Source organism: Phoca vitulina, unplaced genomic scaffold (genome assembly GCF_004348235.1).
Source record: "Phoca vitulina isolate PV1807 unplaced genomic scaffold, GSC_HSeal_1.0 scaffold12, whole genome shotgun sequence".
Lineage (NCBI taxonomy): Eukaryota > Metazoa > Chordata > Mammalia > Carnivora > Phocidae > Phoca > Phoca vitulina.
The window spans coordinates 338,761-356,629 of NW_022589715.1; the positions used below are offsets into that span (position 1 = coordinate 338,761).

The 17,869-nt window shown below is 37.0% G+C and overlaps 1 protein-coding gene across 2 annotated transcripts in view; it reads left to right on the forward strand.

The window, feature by feature from the left end:
- Positions 1 to 17,869, forward strand: part of SLC30A6 (solute carrier family 30 member 6) — a 37,242-nt gene that overhangs the window by 1,458 nt on the left and 17,915 nt on the right. For both annotated transcript variants that reach the window (XM_032410252.1, XM_032410253.1), the window contains exons 2-5: positions 3,223 to 3,309; positions 8,607 to 8,691; positions 9,963 to 10,005; positions 11,098 to 11,163. In XM_032410252.1, the coding sequence (XP_032266143.1) occupies positions 3,223 to 3,309; positions 8,607 to 8,691; positions 9,963 to 10,005; positions 11,098 to 11,163 (281 nt within the window). The remainder of the gene's footprint in view (positions 1 to 3,222; positions 3,310 to 8,606; positions 8,692 to 9,962; positions 10,006 to 11,097; positions 11,164 to 17,869) is intronic.

A 17,869-nucleotide genomic window follows, 5' to 3' on the forward strand; every position in this document is an offset into this window, starting at 1 on the left:
GTGCTCCTGTGATATCTTGGTGCTAGTTACCAATAACATCTGTAGCTCTTACCAGACTATGTTAAAATTGTGTATTTCCCTGTCTTTCTCACTTCCTAGACTGTAAGCTCTTTGAGAGCAGGACCTCTGTATTCACTCTGGTATACCCAGAGCCTTGTAACAGTTCCTGGCTCAGAGGAGGTTTTCAATAAATACCTGTTTTATAAAACACCAAATAAATAACTATGGCACTAAATTTTTATGCTTGAAACATTAGTAATACAGAAAAATAGTAGCATTTAAGGTTTATTTTAAAAGTTTTGGGGAAGAAAGGGTTTACGAGTCACTCTTACTTATTAAGGTGTTATATGCAAAGCACAGTGCTATCTTAGAAAACATAAAGGAAATATAGCCCTTGTCTTTAGTGAAGTTACTAAAAAACTAACTTAAAATGCAAGATGACAAGGTGAAGGCTATCCTCTGGTTAATTACAAAAAAAAAAGCAAGTGACATAAAGAACAGTATAATTTAGGAAGGTGTCACATAGGTCAGCCATGAAACAGTACTTTCTTCCTTAGTCCGTTACTCTTTTTTTAAAGATTTTATTTATTTGACAGAGAAAGAGACAGCGAGAGAGGGAACACAAGCAGGGGGAGTGGGAGAGGGAGAAGCAGACTCCCCACCTAGCAGGGAGCCCGATGTGGGACTCGATCCCAGGACCCTGGGACCATGACCTGAGTCGAAGGCAGGCGCTTAACTGACTGAGCCACCCAGGCACCCCATTTCTCCATTACTCTTAATCTGCTATTCATTACTCTCATTCAGATGAGGAAACAGAGGTCAAGTAATTTGTTAAGTATTACAGGGCTTTTAGAGCTTGGGTTAGACAAGTCTGGCCTTTTCACTCTAGAGTGGTATGATCATGAAATGAGGGGTACACCAGTTTAGTTGGAGTTGATTCCCTATCCAGAGCAAGAGATAAAACTGGAAAGAAACAGGCTAAGTATTTGAAAGCATTGAATTTCAGGTTGTAAAATTAGGAGTTTATCGTGATAGCAATGGAGGGCCAATATAATTTTGGAAAGAGTGACATGAACATTAGGATTTTTCTGGGTTTTTACTTCTTTTAACCAGTATCAGAATGGCATCAGAAATGGCCTTCTACCTTTTAGAAACCTTATTTTCTCAACCTGAAACTTAAAGTAAGATAATTTAAAGTGGGATGAAGTTAGAAGATATGCAGTATTAAGCAGAATTTCTCTTTGGGACCAAATATCCCACACATAATTCATTAAGAATGGGGTATATTCATTAACTGACCATTCATTAGCATCTCAAGTGAAAATAGCATATTGTTCCTTTTCAGCTGAATTAGCTTAGCAAAGCCTTAGAGTTACACACACACACACACACACACACTGGTCTTTATTTGGATAGCAAAATTAGTATCACTTTTTTCTAATGCTTTGTTTTTATATTTTAAAGTATGTTTTACTTAAAATTTTTTTATTATGGAAATTTTCAAACACAGGAAAGTAGAATATAATATAATAAGCCCCCATGTAGCCATCACTTGGCCTCAACAATGATCAACATTCTGGTTTTAAATGCCAGATTTCTAGTGCTCAGCTTTATCTTCTGCCTTTTCTGAGTCTCAACCTAATGAAACTAATGACATGTCTGAGCTTTGAAGAAATGGGATATACCTTTTTTTATAACTACTGAGATGTTCCTACTAATTAACTAGGAAAATCAGACCTGTGCTGGAGTTGGATCTGAAAGTTTTCCTCATTTTGTTAACACCCAGTTCCACTGCTTTCTGTGGAATTTCAGTGTTTAAGTCAAATTGGCCGGCGGTAGTGAGGTAGAAACGTTGTGTGGTTGTTATGGTGATTGTGGCCTTACTATCTAGGGAAGCATTTTGCTAAAATTAAAATCCAAATAAGTATATTAAGTGCATGGCACTTAGCAATCAAATTATTATATATGACCCACTGAAAATTGTGCAAGATTTTTTTCCCCTAGAAACAATACTTTGCTTTTGGAATAACAATTAAAATTCTTTTTTTCCCAGTTTATCTTCCCTCTCTAGGATCGTCTTTGTTTTTGTTTGTTGTTGAGTATTATATTCCCAAGATAGTAAAATTGATCAATTTTTCCCTTTACAGCTTCTTGGTTTTATATCCTATTATGAAAAGTCTTCTCCAATTCCAAGATTATAAAATTGTACATCCATAAATTTCTTCAAGTACTCTATAGTTTTGTATTTTAATTTTAATATAATAAAAAATTAGAGTAAGAAATATAGTAAGGATCCAACGTTACCTTTTCCAAAAACCATTTATTGGATAACTCATATTTTCTCCTGCTGATGTTGGATACTGCCTTAATCATAAGCTAATTTCCCATATGTGCTTAAACTCTGTTTTATGCTAAGGTTTCCTATACTTGAGTGGCAAATTCCTCTCTAGTCTCCACTTAGGTTTCTTCTCCTGTTGGTAACCCCACTGTCATCCTTTCTCTGCTGGTCCCATACAGTGTACTAGCAAGGACTATAGAGACTAGCCAGAATGTCAGATACTTTGAATGCCTAAGAGAGAACCTCAGAGATTTTACTATAATAGTAGTTTCCAAACTTTTCATATATAAAGCTTTTATTAAGTTAATTGTAATATTTTATTTCCAGTAGAGCTATCTGGCAAATGGTTTGCTTTTCTGGTTCAAAATTGCCTAAAATCCGTTGAAAAATAGAAGTGTGTAGTTTGGAGCTAAAATGCCTGGGTTTGGGGCACCTAGGTGGCTCAGTCGGTTGGGCATCTGCCTTTGGCTGGGGTCATGATCCCAGGGTCCTGGGATTGAGCCCCGCATCCGGCTCCCTGCTCAGCGGGGAGCCTGCTTCTCCCACTTCCTCTGCCGCTCCCCCAGCTTGTGCTCTCTCACTGTCACTCTCTCTCAACTAAATAAATAAATAAAATCTTTAAAAAAAAAAAAATGCCTGAGTTTGAATTTCTGCTCAGCCATTTGTTAGCATTGTGCCCTTGGACAATTTATTAAAAATTGTTTCCATCTCATAGATGATTGTGAGAATTAAATAGATAAATACTTGTAAAGTGTCTAGAATAATTGCTTGCCACATATTGAGCATTCAGTAAATGTTAGTGGTTGCTATTATATCACATCACAGGATATGAAAAAGATTAGATGCTTCAATGTTGATTTGTTTATTTTTTGTTTATTTTAAAGGGGACAATTCATCTCTTTAGAAAACCGCAAAGATCTTTTTTTGGCAAGTTATTACAGGAATTTAGACTTGTAGCAGCTGACCGAAGGGTAAGTTATCTTTATTAACTCTAATTTTAATCATTGTACAGACAACATTATGACACTGAAAAAGATAATTTTTAAGGCATATAGAAATTACTCGTGATCCCACCATACACTTTTTGTTTTTAAGTAAACTCTTGCCCAACATGGGCTTGAATTCACGGTCTCGAGGTTAATAGTCACATGCTCTACCAACTGAGCCATCCAGGTGCTCCACACCATACTGTTTTCATTTTTTTATGTTGGATAAGCAGGGGTTTTTTTTTGTGTTTTTTTTTTAAGTAATCTATGCCCAATGTGGGGCTCAAACTCATTACGCCAACATCAAGTCACATGCTCTGCTGACAGTGAGCCAGGCACCCACCCCTGGCTAAGCAGAATTTCAATATAAAATTAAATTACTTTGTAATTTAATGTAAATTGTAATGTAAAAATCAATTACTTTGGTACACAGTTGTTTTGCTTGGGAGGAAGCTAGGCTTTGGTTAAGGTTTTTATTCTAACGAGTTTTAAAGAAAAATTGTTTTATGATTGCCTTTTGTTACTTTTTTTTACAAATTTAATGGATGCAGTTTAAAGCCATGTTTTCTCATTTTTAGTGTGAGGAAGGAAAAATAAGTTATGCTTTGAGGTCGTGAATTCAAGCTCCACCCATGTTGGGCGCAGAGCTTATATTTAAAAAAAAAGATAATTGGTACCTTTTTTGGTCACCAATATAGACCTAGTTATTGTTCTGTTTTCATTGTTCTCATTATTGTCTAAATTATACTGTAAGCTCCCTGAAGACAGTGACTATGCCTGTTTTGTTCACTTTTTAATAAAAGTACAAAATAAGCACCCAATAAATATGTGATGAATTTTAAATAAACCTAGCTTCAGTGGAACATAAGTGTACCTATGATATTGGCCATGTATTATGATACTAGACTAGAGGCTTCTGTTCTTTGTTTCTTATCACTGTATCTCCTGTTGCTAAAACCTTGGAATATAGTAAGAACTCAGTATTTGAAAATAGTATCATGTCCTGGATGTTAAAGAGCCAAGGGTAGGAAATTCATCTGCTACTTGTATATCTAGTCCATTTAAGATGATCTCTTGAGTACAGATAGATAGAACTTTATAATGTTGGTAGAAAGCAACTACATTACAGACGTAAACAGGAAATTCTTGAACCATATGCTTTGTTGAAGCACACTATACCGCAGAATAGGTAGTAGGAACAAGACCGGTATAAGAACACCTGAGTTGTGCAGATACTCTCCATCATAATTTAAATCTTAAAAGATGTGCCTAGCTTCACCTCTCTTTACTACTACTCCTGTTTTGGTTCTTGGTAATTTCTTAGATCATGAGGAAGATCCCTACTTCTGAGTTCCTTACTTCCTTATCCCAAATAATCTTGTCCTGCATCCCTTCCAGCTATCTACTCCAGTGATCATACCACAGACATTATCATTTATAATAACTATATTTTCCCATTGTCTCAGTTTCAAGCATTTCACTCATAGTCACCATCTCTTGTTATTCCAGTTCATTCCTTGTTTTATCCCAATTCCAATAATTCTTCAATCTTACTAGGATCTCCAATCCATTGACATGCCATATTTTCACTATTTTTCTTCTCCCTTATCCTCATTTGCTTACTTATCCAATTTAGATTCTTTGGTCCATCATTACTGACTTCTTGCATATGTCTTCAACTCCTCTGTGCCCTCCCTTCATCTGTCACTCTTCCTCTGATACTTCCCTGGCAAATCCTTAACATCATTAAGTCTACATTCCTGCTATTCTGTACCTGCACTCAAGCAACTGAATGTAGCCTGAGAGAAACACAAAACCATGGTGACTGGTCTCACTTTAAATTCAAGATCAAGTGTGCCATTAGTGCTGCCCATACTATATCTTTAGTTCATTCAGTTTTCCATTTTTCTAGATAGCTGTTTCATGCCATAGTCTCTCACTTCTATCCTCAAACTTCCAAAACCTTATTCATCCTCACTCTGACCTGCTGATCTTGCTTCCTGTTTCACTGAAGGAAAAGAAGTAATCAGAAAACACTTCCACATCCTGTCATCTCCCAACATTCTGCCTTTCCTCCTGTTTCTATGAATGAACTCTCTGAACTTCTACTTGTTGCCTACTCAAAGACAAACTTCCTACAGTTGTTACTTCCTGCATCATGAGCACATGCCACATCTTCCACTTTCAGCTACTGCCTCATTTCTCTGCTTCCTCATATAGCAAAACTACTTAAACTAATTGTCTTTACTCTCTGTTCACTTTCTTTTCTCCCTGTCTCCATTAAACACATATCAGTCTGGCTGTAGCCCCCACCAATCCACTGGAGCAGCTTTAACAAAGTAACTGGTAAACTCTGTGTTGCCAAAATCAATGGTCATCCTCATTTCCCATCTTACTTAACCTTCAAAAGCATTTGACAATGCTTAAAGCACTTTTTTCATTTGGACTCTGAAATATCACTCTTGGTTTTCCTCCTACTTACCTGGCCATTGTTCATCACTTTCCTCTCATCTTTCTGATCTCTAAGTTTTGGAGTGTCCCAGCACTTAGAGCTCCAGCCTCTGTTGTTTATGTTCATTACATCTAGGTGACACTTTAAGTACCTTATGTTGATGACCCAATATTTATATCTCAATCCATAACTTCTCCCCTACTTCTAGATTCCTATATATCATGGCCCTCTCAACATTTCCACTTGGATATCTAATAGGCATCTCAAATTTCATATGGTCAAACCTGAACTTTGATTTTCTGTCTCTTCCTCACTAAATGGCCACTCTGTTCTTCCAGTGCACAGGCCAGAAACCTTGGAGTCATTCTTCTCCCTCTCTTTCTCTCATTCCTCATCCATTTTGTAAGTAAATCTTGCTGCTCTATCTTCAATGTAACACTCAGAATCTGACTCTTCTAACACTTTCTTACCAACTTCAAAGTCATCATTTCTCACTTGGATTACTGCAGTCACATTCTAAACGGTCTTCCTACTTCTATCCTTGCCCCTATGCAGTATATTCTTTTTTTTTTTTTTTTTAAGATTTTATTTATTTATTTGACAGAGAGATACACAGTGAGAGAGGGAACACAAGCAGGGGCAGTGGGAGAGGGAGAAGCAGGCTCCCCGCGGAGCAGGGAGCCCGACGTGGGGCTCGATCCCAGGACCCTGGGACCATGACCTGAGCCAAAGGCAGACGCTTAACGACTGAGCCACCCAGGCGCCCCAACTATGCAGTATATTCTACATAGAGAAGCCAGAATGATCTTTTAATCTTTTTTTTTTTAAGATTTTATTTATTTATTTGACAGAGAGATAGAGACAGCGAGAGGGAACACAAGCAGGGGGAGTGGGAGAGGGAGAAGTAGGCTCCCCGCTGAGCAGGGAGCCGGATGCGGGACTTGAACCCAGGGTTCTGGGATCATGACCTGAGCCAAAGGGAGATGTTTAACGACTGAGCCACCCAGGCGCCCTGCCAGAATGATTTTTTAAAAATGAAAGTTAAGCCGCTTTCCATCTCATTTGGAATAAATCCCAATTCTTTTGCTGGCATACAAGACACTACTTGATGGAGCCCCAGACTTCCTCTCACCTCTCATCTGTCCGTCCTTGGCCAGGTCCTCTTCTATCTCAGGGCATTTGCACTGTGGTTCCCATTTTCTTTCCCAGATATCTACATGCTTAGCACCTTTGCCTCTGTAAGATTTCTGGTCACATGTTACCTTACCAAGGGGGTCTTTTTGACCACCTTGTCTGGCAGAACACCCTTTCCACATTTCCCATTACCGTACTTTATTTTTCCTTTGTAGCACTTACCACCACCTGACCTTGTGTATTTGCTAATTGTCTGTCACCCCCGCTGGAATATAAGGTCCATATTTTGTTCACTGCTGTATCTCTAGTGCCTAGAAAAGTGTCTGTTACAAAATAGGTACTCAGGTATTTGTTGATGAATAGCTTGATTCGTCAGTAGAGCTGCAGAGAATGTCATTTTCAGATTACATGCCTTATCCTCCTTTTCTGACTGTTCTTGAATCCCTGTCCTGACTAGAGCCCATGTCCAGTCGTTTCATTAATATCCTCACTGTAAAAGTCCCTTGTCCCATTAACCTATCATATCAGCTCTCAGTCTCTGACATCCCTACCTCACCTGCTTCTCTGGTTTTGCTCCTGGGGGTAAAGGAAGTGGCAGAATGCTATCTACCCTAAATTCATGATGGTCATTCTTGTTCTCCTCTGATGATTCAGAAGTATACTCACTAGAACTGCTGTTGTGCAAATTTTCCTCTGGATGTAAGTTCCAGTCCTATTCTACTACATCCCTTTATTTTAGAAAATGGCCTTGTTTCTTCTTTTCTAGAGATGTAGAGGTTGTTAGCTCTGTGCTGCTTCACTGTCACTTCTCTCTAGTTCACAGTTTTTCTGTCCCTTCAGTCATCTCTTGCCCTTCTCACCTTTCTCAGAGAAGGTATTCTTCATCCTAAACCTACACTTTGCATCTGTGTTCTAAAGCCATCCTATCCCACACTTGACCTTTGCAATTATATCTGTTTAATTTTAACACCTCCAGATAACTCCCTTTTCACTAATTTCTTTCACTTCTACTTTCACACAATTATAGGTCTCCCTTCTTTGTAGGGAGTGGAGTGGAACAAAAATTAAAAAGCACTTCACTTGATCTCTTCTTTTATTCTTAGAAAGCACTTTCTGCTTCTTCTGATGAAATCCTAGCTACTTTCAAGGCATATCTCAGGTCTATGAACTTCTAACCCATGGTAATCTTTCCCTCTCTTGCAGTCCTATTTCATATGACTTATTTGGTAAATAAGTAAGCGTAGACCTTTTTGGGGGGAGGGGAAGAATAACTTTATTTTGATATAATTTCAAACTTATGGAAAAGTCACAAGATTAGTGTAAGGAACTCCCCTGAGCCCTTTACTCACATTCACCAGTTGCTTTATATTTTGCTCCATATGCTGTCGTTGTCTCTATGTACATATTTATAGAGACAAAATGATATTAAAGTACATGCCTATTTTTCTCAACTGTTTGAGAGTTTATATGGCAGAATTTTTTTTTCTCTTGGAGAATGCCTCCTCTAGAACTATTTTTTAGATTAATAAAATAATAACTTGGTTGATGGTAATTTTCGTAGATGTAGGAAATGTGACGCTGACTTTTTGAAGGAAGTTGTGCTTATTCCTTTGTAGAGTGGGAATTGCAGCAACTTGAACAGACCCAGTGAAGTTTATCAGCATTATCCAAATAAGAATGATTTTCTTTTTCACAGTCCTGGAAGATACTGCTCTTTGGTGCAATAAACTTAACATGTACTGGCTTCCTGCTTATGTGGTGCAGTTCCACTAACAGTATAGGTATGTCACCGTTCCTATTTTTGTGGAGTTAATCATTAGTTTCACATTTATTGTTCTGGTTTTAAATAAAGATATATCTTTCTTTATGTGGAATATATTATTCTGAAATATAACTCAAGATTTAAATAAGAGAAGCTATGTGAGAAGTGCCTTGTTGGGGCGCCTGGGTGACTCAGTCGGTTGAGCGTCTGCCTTCGGCTGAGGTCATGATCCCAGGGTCCTGGGATCGAGCCCCGCATCGGGCTCCCTGCTCGGCGGGAAGCCTGCTTCTCCCTCTCCCACTCCCCCTGCTTGTGTTCCCTCTCTCACTGTCTCTCTCTCTGTCAAATAAATTAATAAAATCTTTAAAAAAAAAAAAAAAGTGCCTTGTAAAGTTTGGTTCAGTTGTTAAGCATTATCATTTTAAATTTTTTTTAAAAATAGCTTTAAATCTATTTGAAAGACTGTGATTCCTTTTTATGTAATAGATTAGCCCTTCAGTTATGCAGTCTCTAAGTAAGATTTTGAGATTTATGTTTCTTGGATTTTCCTTGAAAAGGGAAATCTATAATATTTTTCTTGTTTCTTGACATCTTTTAAATTTTTTAATTTTTTATGTTATTTATTTTTATTTTTTGGAGAGAGAGAGAGAGAGTGCAAGTGGGAGGGGCAGAAGGAGAGGGAGAGAGAGAATCCCAAGTAGGCTCCATGCTCAGTGCAGACCCTGACGTGGGGCTCCATCCTGACCCTGAGATCATGACCTGAGTGGAAATCAAGAGCCGGACACCCAACCAACTGAGTCATCCAGGTGCCCCGTTTCTTGACCTCTTACGTTTTTATGTATCATTCTTTTCATCCTGCTATTTAAAGAGTATATTTAAAATAGTACTCAGATGACAGAAGAAAGCAGAAAAAACGCCAAAATGATCATAGCACTTTTGGGTATATGCTGCTTCCTTTGTCCTGATGGCAAAATCAGACTCTAGAGTAAGCTTTTGTACTTACCAACTTTTTTTTTTTTTTTTAATTAAGTAAGCTCCGATGCTGGGCTTGAACTCACAACCCTGAGATCGAGAGTCCCATGCTCTACCAGTTGAGCCAGTCAGACCCTCTGTATTTATCACGTTTGGCTACATATATTAATCTAGATAATTGCCAACATATAAGGTTAATTAGTGACTCAAGGTTTTTTTGGTAATGGATACTTCTGGTATGAACAATCTTGGTGATTAGCTACATTTCCAAACAGTGGATTCAGCAACATTTTAATCAGTTGTTTTGTTGTTTTGCAGCTTTAACTGCCTATACTTACTTGACCATTTTTGATCTTTTTAGGTAAGTTTTTTGTTTTTTGTTTTATTTTATTATGTTATGTTAATCACCATACATCATTAGTTTTTTAGGTAAGTTTTAAAAAGTCTCTTTAGTGTTTTGAAACTAATAAGGAATTTCTTACACTGAATTTGTTTTCTCTGCTTAAAGGAAAGTAATCTGTGAAATAAGTAAAATTATCAACACAGAACATATATACAAACAATAACTATTAGGAGATATACTGGAAGAAAATATCCCATTTATAGAGGAACAGAAAAAATAATACCCAGGCATTAGATCATATGCCTGGGGTACCTACCTGTAGTTGAGTCAGCTGTGGCCAGGGAGCAATGTCCCATAAGAACGTAGCAGTTCCTTCCGTAACCGTGTAGATGGGCATTAGTAACTAAGAAGTGAGCAATTGTGAGCTAGGGAGACACCCTTTTGGCTCCCTGCTTCATGGGACCTTTCATATCGCCGTGTAAGGACTGCAAAATACTTGATGTCTTCAAGATCCATGCCATAGGAGTATAAGTATGTCTTTTCATCAGTCATGTAACTAAATCTACTTGACTCATCTAAAACATAGAGTTACCACCTGGATTTCACGCGGTAGTAAGTTGTTTTAGAGTGAATCTCCACTGTACTTGGAAAATGAATGTAATTTTATCCCATCCAGAGTGTCATTGCTATTAATATTTTGTTTAACTTTTAACAAAGATTAAAGTTTATCAGAGTTAAAATTTATTCTCTGTGGCTAAAATAAAATATATTACTTTATTATTACTATGTTATTTTTGCATGCTCAGTTATGGAAACTATTTAGGGTGGATAACTTACTTGAGTAGAGAAAGTATGGGTGTAGGTTCAATTTACTGACTTGATGTATTGTGACTTTTTTCAGTTTCTCCACATGTTAAAACTCACATATTAGGATGTGAGTAATTAATGTTCTCCTGGTAATTAGATTATAGCTTATTAGAATAGTTTATTAATTTAGTCTGCAAACACTGATAACTTTCAGCAAACTTAGGAATTCTGAAAACTTAATTTCTTTTTGTGTTCCCCTCTTGCTCTAGTTCTAAAGCTAAATTTATTTTCCTTTTTACTTAGTTTAATGACATGTTTGATAAGTTACTGGGTAATGATGAGGAAACCTAGCCCTGTCTATTCATTTGGGTAAGTTCAAGTCATTTTATTTTCTGCTAACTTACTGCTATTAAAATAGTAGTTGTGGGGCGCCTGGGTGGCTCAGTCGTTAAGCGACTGCCTTCGGCTCAGGTCGTGATCCCAGGGTCCTGGGATCGAGCCCCGCATCGGGCTCCCTGCTCGGCGGGAAGCCTGCTTCTCCCTCTCCCACTCCCCCTGCTTGTGTTCCCTCTCTCGCTGTGTCTCTCTCTGTCAAATAAATAAATAAAATCTTAAAAAAAAACAAAACAAAAACCGTGCCCTTTAAAAAAAAAAAATTGTAGTTGTTATCAGGCAGTAAAGAGCTAGCTAGAGTGTTTGTATAGAATAAATGCTGTCTGGGTAGTGGGATGGGGATCAAATATTGAAAGTAGATTTAAAAAGACATCTTCCAACAGGATTCTAGATAAGGAACATGTAAATCATATTAAAATAAAATGTTCACGTTAAGTTCTTTGATATTTTGGTAATCCCTTAAATTTTAGTTAGAGAAGGTACAAAGGATTTTCCTATAGGTGTGTCCTATAAATGTTAGAGTAAATGTGGTATATTTTAACGTTAATGTAGTGATAGAGATGTATTTTTATCATAAGACTGGATTTGTGATAGCAATGGACTATCAAAGAATTTGAGATTCTGTTTCTATAGTTTTAGAAATTATTAAAAGTTGAAAGTTGAAAGATAATCCTTTGTATTAGAGGTTTTTCTTAATGTATTAGAAAAAAATGAGTTCCTTTCGGATTCCAGGAAACAACTTGAAAGAAGAATTTCTTTTTAAGTTTGTGGGGGTTTTTATTATGATAAAGTGTACGTAACATAAAAGTTAACATTTTAACCATTTTCAAGTGTACAATTCAGTGGCATTAAGTACCTTTATATCTATTGCCACTATCTATTTCCAGAAATATTCCCTCTTCCCAAAAAGAAACTCTGTACCCATTAAACAATAACTCCCTATTCCCCTATCTCTCAGCCCTTGGCAAGCGCCATTCTACTTTCTGTGTTTATGAATTTGCCTGTTCTGGGTACTCGTATAAATGGAATCACACAATATTTGTCATTTTGAGTATGGCTTATTTCACTAATGTTTGCAGATTTCATCTGTGTTTGTAGCGTATGTCAGAATTTCATTACTTCCTAAAGTTGAATAATTTTCTGTTGCATGTATATATGACATTTTGTTTATTCTTCTGTTGACGGGCATTTGGTTTGTATCCACCTTTGGGCTATTGTGAGTAATGCTTTTATAAACATTGGTGTACAAGTATCTGTTTGAATCCCTGCTTTCAGCTCTTTTGGGTGTATACTGATCCCTGGATCATATTCTGTGATTCCATGTTTAACTTTTTGAGGAACCACCATACACAGTGGCAGCGCCATTTTCTATTCCCACCAGCATGCTCACCAACACTTGTCATTTTTCTTTTTTTTAATTTTTAAAAATCCCAATATAGTTAACATATAGTATTATATTAGTTTCAGGTGTGCAATGTAGTGATTCATAGTTCTATACATTACTAAGTGCTCATCACAATAAGTATACTCTTAATCCCCTTCACCTATTTCACCCATCCCCCCTACCCCACCTCCCCTCTGGTAACTACCAGTTTTTTTCTCTGTAGTTAAGAGTCTGTTTTTTGGTTTGTCTCCTTTTTTTTCTTTGTTTTGTTTCTTAAATTCCACATATGAGTGAGATCACAGGGTACTTGTCTTTCTCTGACTGACTTACTTCATTTAGCATTACTAGATCCATCTATGTTGTTGCAAATGGCAAGATTTCATTCTTTTTTATGGCTGAGTAATATTACACACACACACACACACAGACACACACACACACACACACACATTGTCTTTATCCATTCATCTGTTGATGGGCATTTGGGCTGCTTCCATATTTTGACTATTATAAATAATGCTGCCGTAGTCATAAGGGGTGCATGTATCTTTTCAAATTAGTGTTTTTGTATTCTTTGAGTAAATACCCAGTAGTGGGATTCCTAGATCATATGGTAATTCTATATTGCCATCTGTATGTCTTCTTTGGAGAAATCTCTGTTCATGTCTTCTGCCCATTTTTAATTGGATTTTTTTTTTTGGTGTTGAGTTGTATAAGTTCTTTATATATTTTGGATACTAACCCCTTGTCAGGTATATCATTTGCAAATATCTTCTCCCATTTAAAGAAGAATTTAACTTTGGCAAATAAACTTTTGGACCAAACTTAATCTTTTGAACAAAATCAGGTTTTTACTTGCTTAAACAAGGGGGCAAAGTAAACATGAAATCTTAATGCAAAGTGAAAATATTCGTAAGTGTCACTGAGATTTGATAGACTATTACTATGATAATCGGTTATAAGCTACATATAAATACCAGTATATAGAAATCTGTGACTCTTGAGTTAAAGCTTTTGGTTTTAAGTGACAAAAATCCAACTCAAGCTAGTATGGGGGAAAATGGGAACTTTTATAATTAATACAATCAAAATGTGGGAAGACTGAGGTAACTGGCATAGGGACTAGCAAACTCAGGACATTGTCTTTCTCTTATCTCTCAGGCCTGCTTTTCTCTGCATGTCCGGTTTTGTTTCTCAGACCACTTTTCCCCACCATCCTGGAATAACTCCTAGCAAGACCTTAACTGGAACCTTCTTACCTTCATCTTAGAGAAGGAAAGGCTTTTCCCCAACTCTAGTTAAGAAAATCATGAGAAAGAGGGGCGCCTGGGTGGCTCAGTCGGTTTAGCGTCTGCCTTTGGCTTGGGTCATGATCCCGGGGTCCTGGGATCCAGCCCCACATAGGGCTCCCTGCTGCAGGGAGCCTGCTTCTCCCTCTGCTGCTACCCCTGCTTGTGTGCTCGCACTCTCTCTCAAATAAATAAATAAAATCTTAAAAAAAAAAAAAAATCATGAGAGAGAACTACTGATTGGTCTAGCTTGGAACAGGTTATTAGTCTTTAGATCAAATACTGTGGCCAGGAGACAAGGTTAAACAAGGACTTGATAACTTCCATTTTGGCCAACTTAGAGTGAACAAGAAAGGAGGGAGCAATTAAACAATAAAATTAACATCTGAATATAATTTCAATCAGTCACATAGCTTGAAATATCTGTATTTACAGACTCCAGTTCTTTAGCCCTGAGATCTGTCTTGTTTCAGACTGCCTTCTGTACAGCGTCACATGGATATCTAATTGGTGTCTTAAATATTGGCTGGAATTCTTGTTTTCTTCCCCCAAAACCTATTCCTCTGCAGTTTTTCCCATCTCATTCCCCACATTTATCCATCAACAGGTTACATCAGGGTAACCTACAAACACATCCAGAAAGCTACCTTCATTTCTTGCCTTAATCCAGCCTCCTAACTTGTCCCCATGCCTCTGCTCCTACCCCCTTATAGACCATTCTCCGGATAGCAGCCAGAGTGTTTTCCTTTTTAAATCCAAGTCATACTATCAGTATGACTCCTCCTTGAAACCACTCAGTTGTTTGCTATCATACTTAGAATAAAATCCTGAGTCCTTTCTCTAATTTACAAAATTCTTATATTAGCTGTTCTGTGCCTACTTCTCTTCAAGTTACCACTTTCATGCCCTCTATACCACACTTTCTTTCTGTAATTTGTATACAATTAATTTATTCCTGCCTTAGGTCCTTTGTACAAGCTGTTGTCTCTGTTTGAAATGTTCTTCACGTCATCTTTACAAGATACAGCACTCCATCTTGTTATTCCAATCCTAATATCACTAAATGCCGATGTCATCAAGTGACTGGGCCCAATCTAAAATAGATTCTAAAATGAATCCTAGTTAGCCTCTTGTCACATCAGACTATTATAATTCTCTGTATAGAACTTACCAGAACTTATAAATCGTTACTCTGTCTCCCCCTTTAAAATATAAATTCCATGGCAGCAGGGACTATAATCTTGTTCTATCTTATATCCTTGTACAGTTTGGTGAATTTTAATAAATGAATATACCTGTATAACTACTATCTGGATCATGATATAAAACACTACAATTCCCCCCAAAAAGCCTCCCTTTGTTTTGAGTCAGAGTCAAAACCCAACGAAAGTAATCAGTGTTCTGACCACTATTCCTTGCAGATTATTGTTGCCTGTTTTTGAAGGCACATAAATGGAATTCCAGTATATACTCTCCTATAGCAGTAGTTCACTCATATTGTATTTTATAAATATACCATAATTTCTTTTTATGTTCAACTATTGAAGGGCATTTAGATGATTTTCAGCTTTTAGCTCTTATAAATAAAATTAGTTCCAAATATTCTTGTACACATGTCTTTTGGTGTACATGTGTATCCCTTTATGTTGGATACATATTTTTGAGTGAAGTTAGTCATAGGATTTGCATATGTTCATTGTTAGAAGATAAGCTAATACCAGTTTTCTAGAGTGGTTTTACCAGTTTACTCTCCCACTGTCAATGTATGAGAGTTCTGGTTGTTTCATGCTTGTACCAACAGTTGATACTGCCTTTTTTTTTAAGCCCTTCTGGGGTATGTAGTTGTCTTGTGTTTTAAATTATTTTCCTGATGACTAGTTGAACACTTTTTCATACTTTTATTTACTTTTTCATACGTTTCTTAATCGTTCAGATTATCTCTTTTGTGAAATACTTGTTAAAGTGTTTTACCCATTTTTAAATTGGGTTACCTTTTTTCTTTTGTTATTGCTCTGTAAGAGTTCTTTATATATAAATATCTTTTCCCACAAATGAAAGTTTTTAATTTCAATGATAAATTCAGTTTATCAGTCTTTTATGGTTAGTCCTTTTTGTGTACTTGTCAGGAAATCTTGGCCACTCCTAGGTCATAAAGATATCCTGGTATTAGCTAGAGGTCTTGTTGTTTGATTTTTCACATTTAAGACCTACAGTCAAACTGGAATTCATTTTTGTGTATGGGTTGAGGTAGAGGTCAAAGCACATTTGTTTCTCTCTAGCTGTTCAATTGATAAAACATATATTGGAAAAAAATTATTCCTTTTTCTACTGTTTTTTATGTCTCTACCTTTTTTGTAAATTAGGTGATTATGAACATGTAATTCTATTTCTGGATTTTCTTTTCTATTCAGTCTGGTGCATTTGTCTATTTTTGCATTAGTACTATGCTGTGTTAACTATGATAGTTTTTTTTTTTTTAAGATTTTATTTATTTATTTGACAGAGAGAGACACAGCGAGAGAGGGAACACAAGCAGGGGGAGTGGGAGAGGGAGAAGCAGGCTCTCCGCCGAGCAGGGAGCCCAATGCAGGGCTCAATCCCAGGACACTGGGATCATGACCTGAGCCAAAGGCAGGCGCTTAACGACTGAGCCACCCAGGCGCCCCTAACTATGATAGTTATGAAATAAATCTTGACACCTGGCGGTGTAAATCTTCCAGCTTTGTTCTTCTTCAGATTATCTTTGCTTTCCTTCACTTTTTGCATTTCAATATGCACTTTAATATCAGTTTATCAATTTTCACAAATAACTTTGCTTCATTTACATACTGTTTTATACTCTTTTATAACTCACTCTTTTCACTTAGATCTTTCCATGTCAATGAATACATTTCTGTTATATATTTTTTAAAGATTTATTTATTCATTTGAAAGAGAGAGAAAGAGCATGCACGCGAGTTGGGGAAGGGGCAGAGGGAGAGAATTTCCAAGCTGACTCTGCACTGAGCACAGAGCCCAATGCAGAGCTCAGTCTCACAACCCATGAGATCATGACCTGAGCCAAAACCAGGAGTTGGAGGCTTACTGACTACACCACCCAGGCACCCCAATTTCTGTTATATTTTTAATAGTATGTTCTGTTGTTGATTCCACCCTTTTTTTCCCTTTACAAACAGCAATGTGATGAGCATCCTTAATTATTTTATTATCTTTTCTGAAGATATGTAATTCCTTGAGAAATTTCAAGCATTTATACATACCGCAAATATTGAATGCCATTAAATTATGTGTTGTGGGAAAAACTAAGATGAATAAGGCTACAGCCCCTGGCCTCCAGCTGACAGTTTAGGATTATAAGACATAAACATTATTAACTACAGTTATGTGTAGCAGTGAGAGACAGTATAATAAGTGGTTAAAATCATGAACTCTGGAGCTAGAGTGCCTAAGTTTGGAAACCTGACGCCTCCACTTGCTAGCTATATGACTCTAAACAGTTACTTTTCCTTTTTGTGTGTCAAGTTCTTTATCTATTCTTTTTTTAAAAAGTGGATAAAGTAACCTTCCTGAGGTGTTGGGAAGTTTAGAATAGATAATATAGGGGCGCCTGGGTGGCTAAGTTGGTTAACCATCTGATTTAGGCTCAGGTCATGATCTCAGGGTCCTGGGATCAAGCCCTGCCTCAGGCTCCACACTCTCTCCTACTACCCCTCCCTCCGCTCATGCTCTCTCTCTCTCAAATAAAATCTTTAAAAAAGATAATATGTTAAGCACTTAGACCAATGTCTAACACAAGATGGGTCAATCAAGTGTTAGCTGTTATTATGATAACAATTATTTCTAGAAAAATAAAAGCCATAAGTGGATCCTGGAATAGATGTTGTACAGATAGGCACTCTTTTTCTTAATCTATGATGTTCTTTGTTTATCTTCATTCTAGAAAATCTGTAGTCTGTCTGAACAGTGTTTGGCTTATGGTAGGCACATATGAAAATTGAGTGAGTAAGTG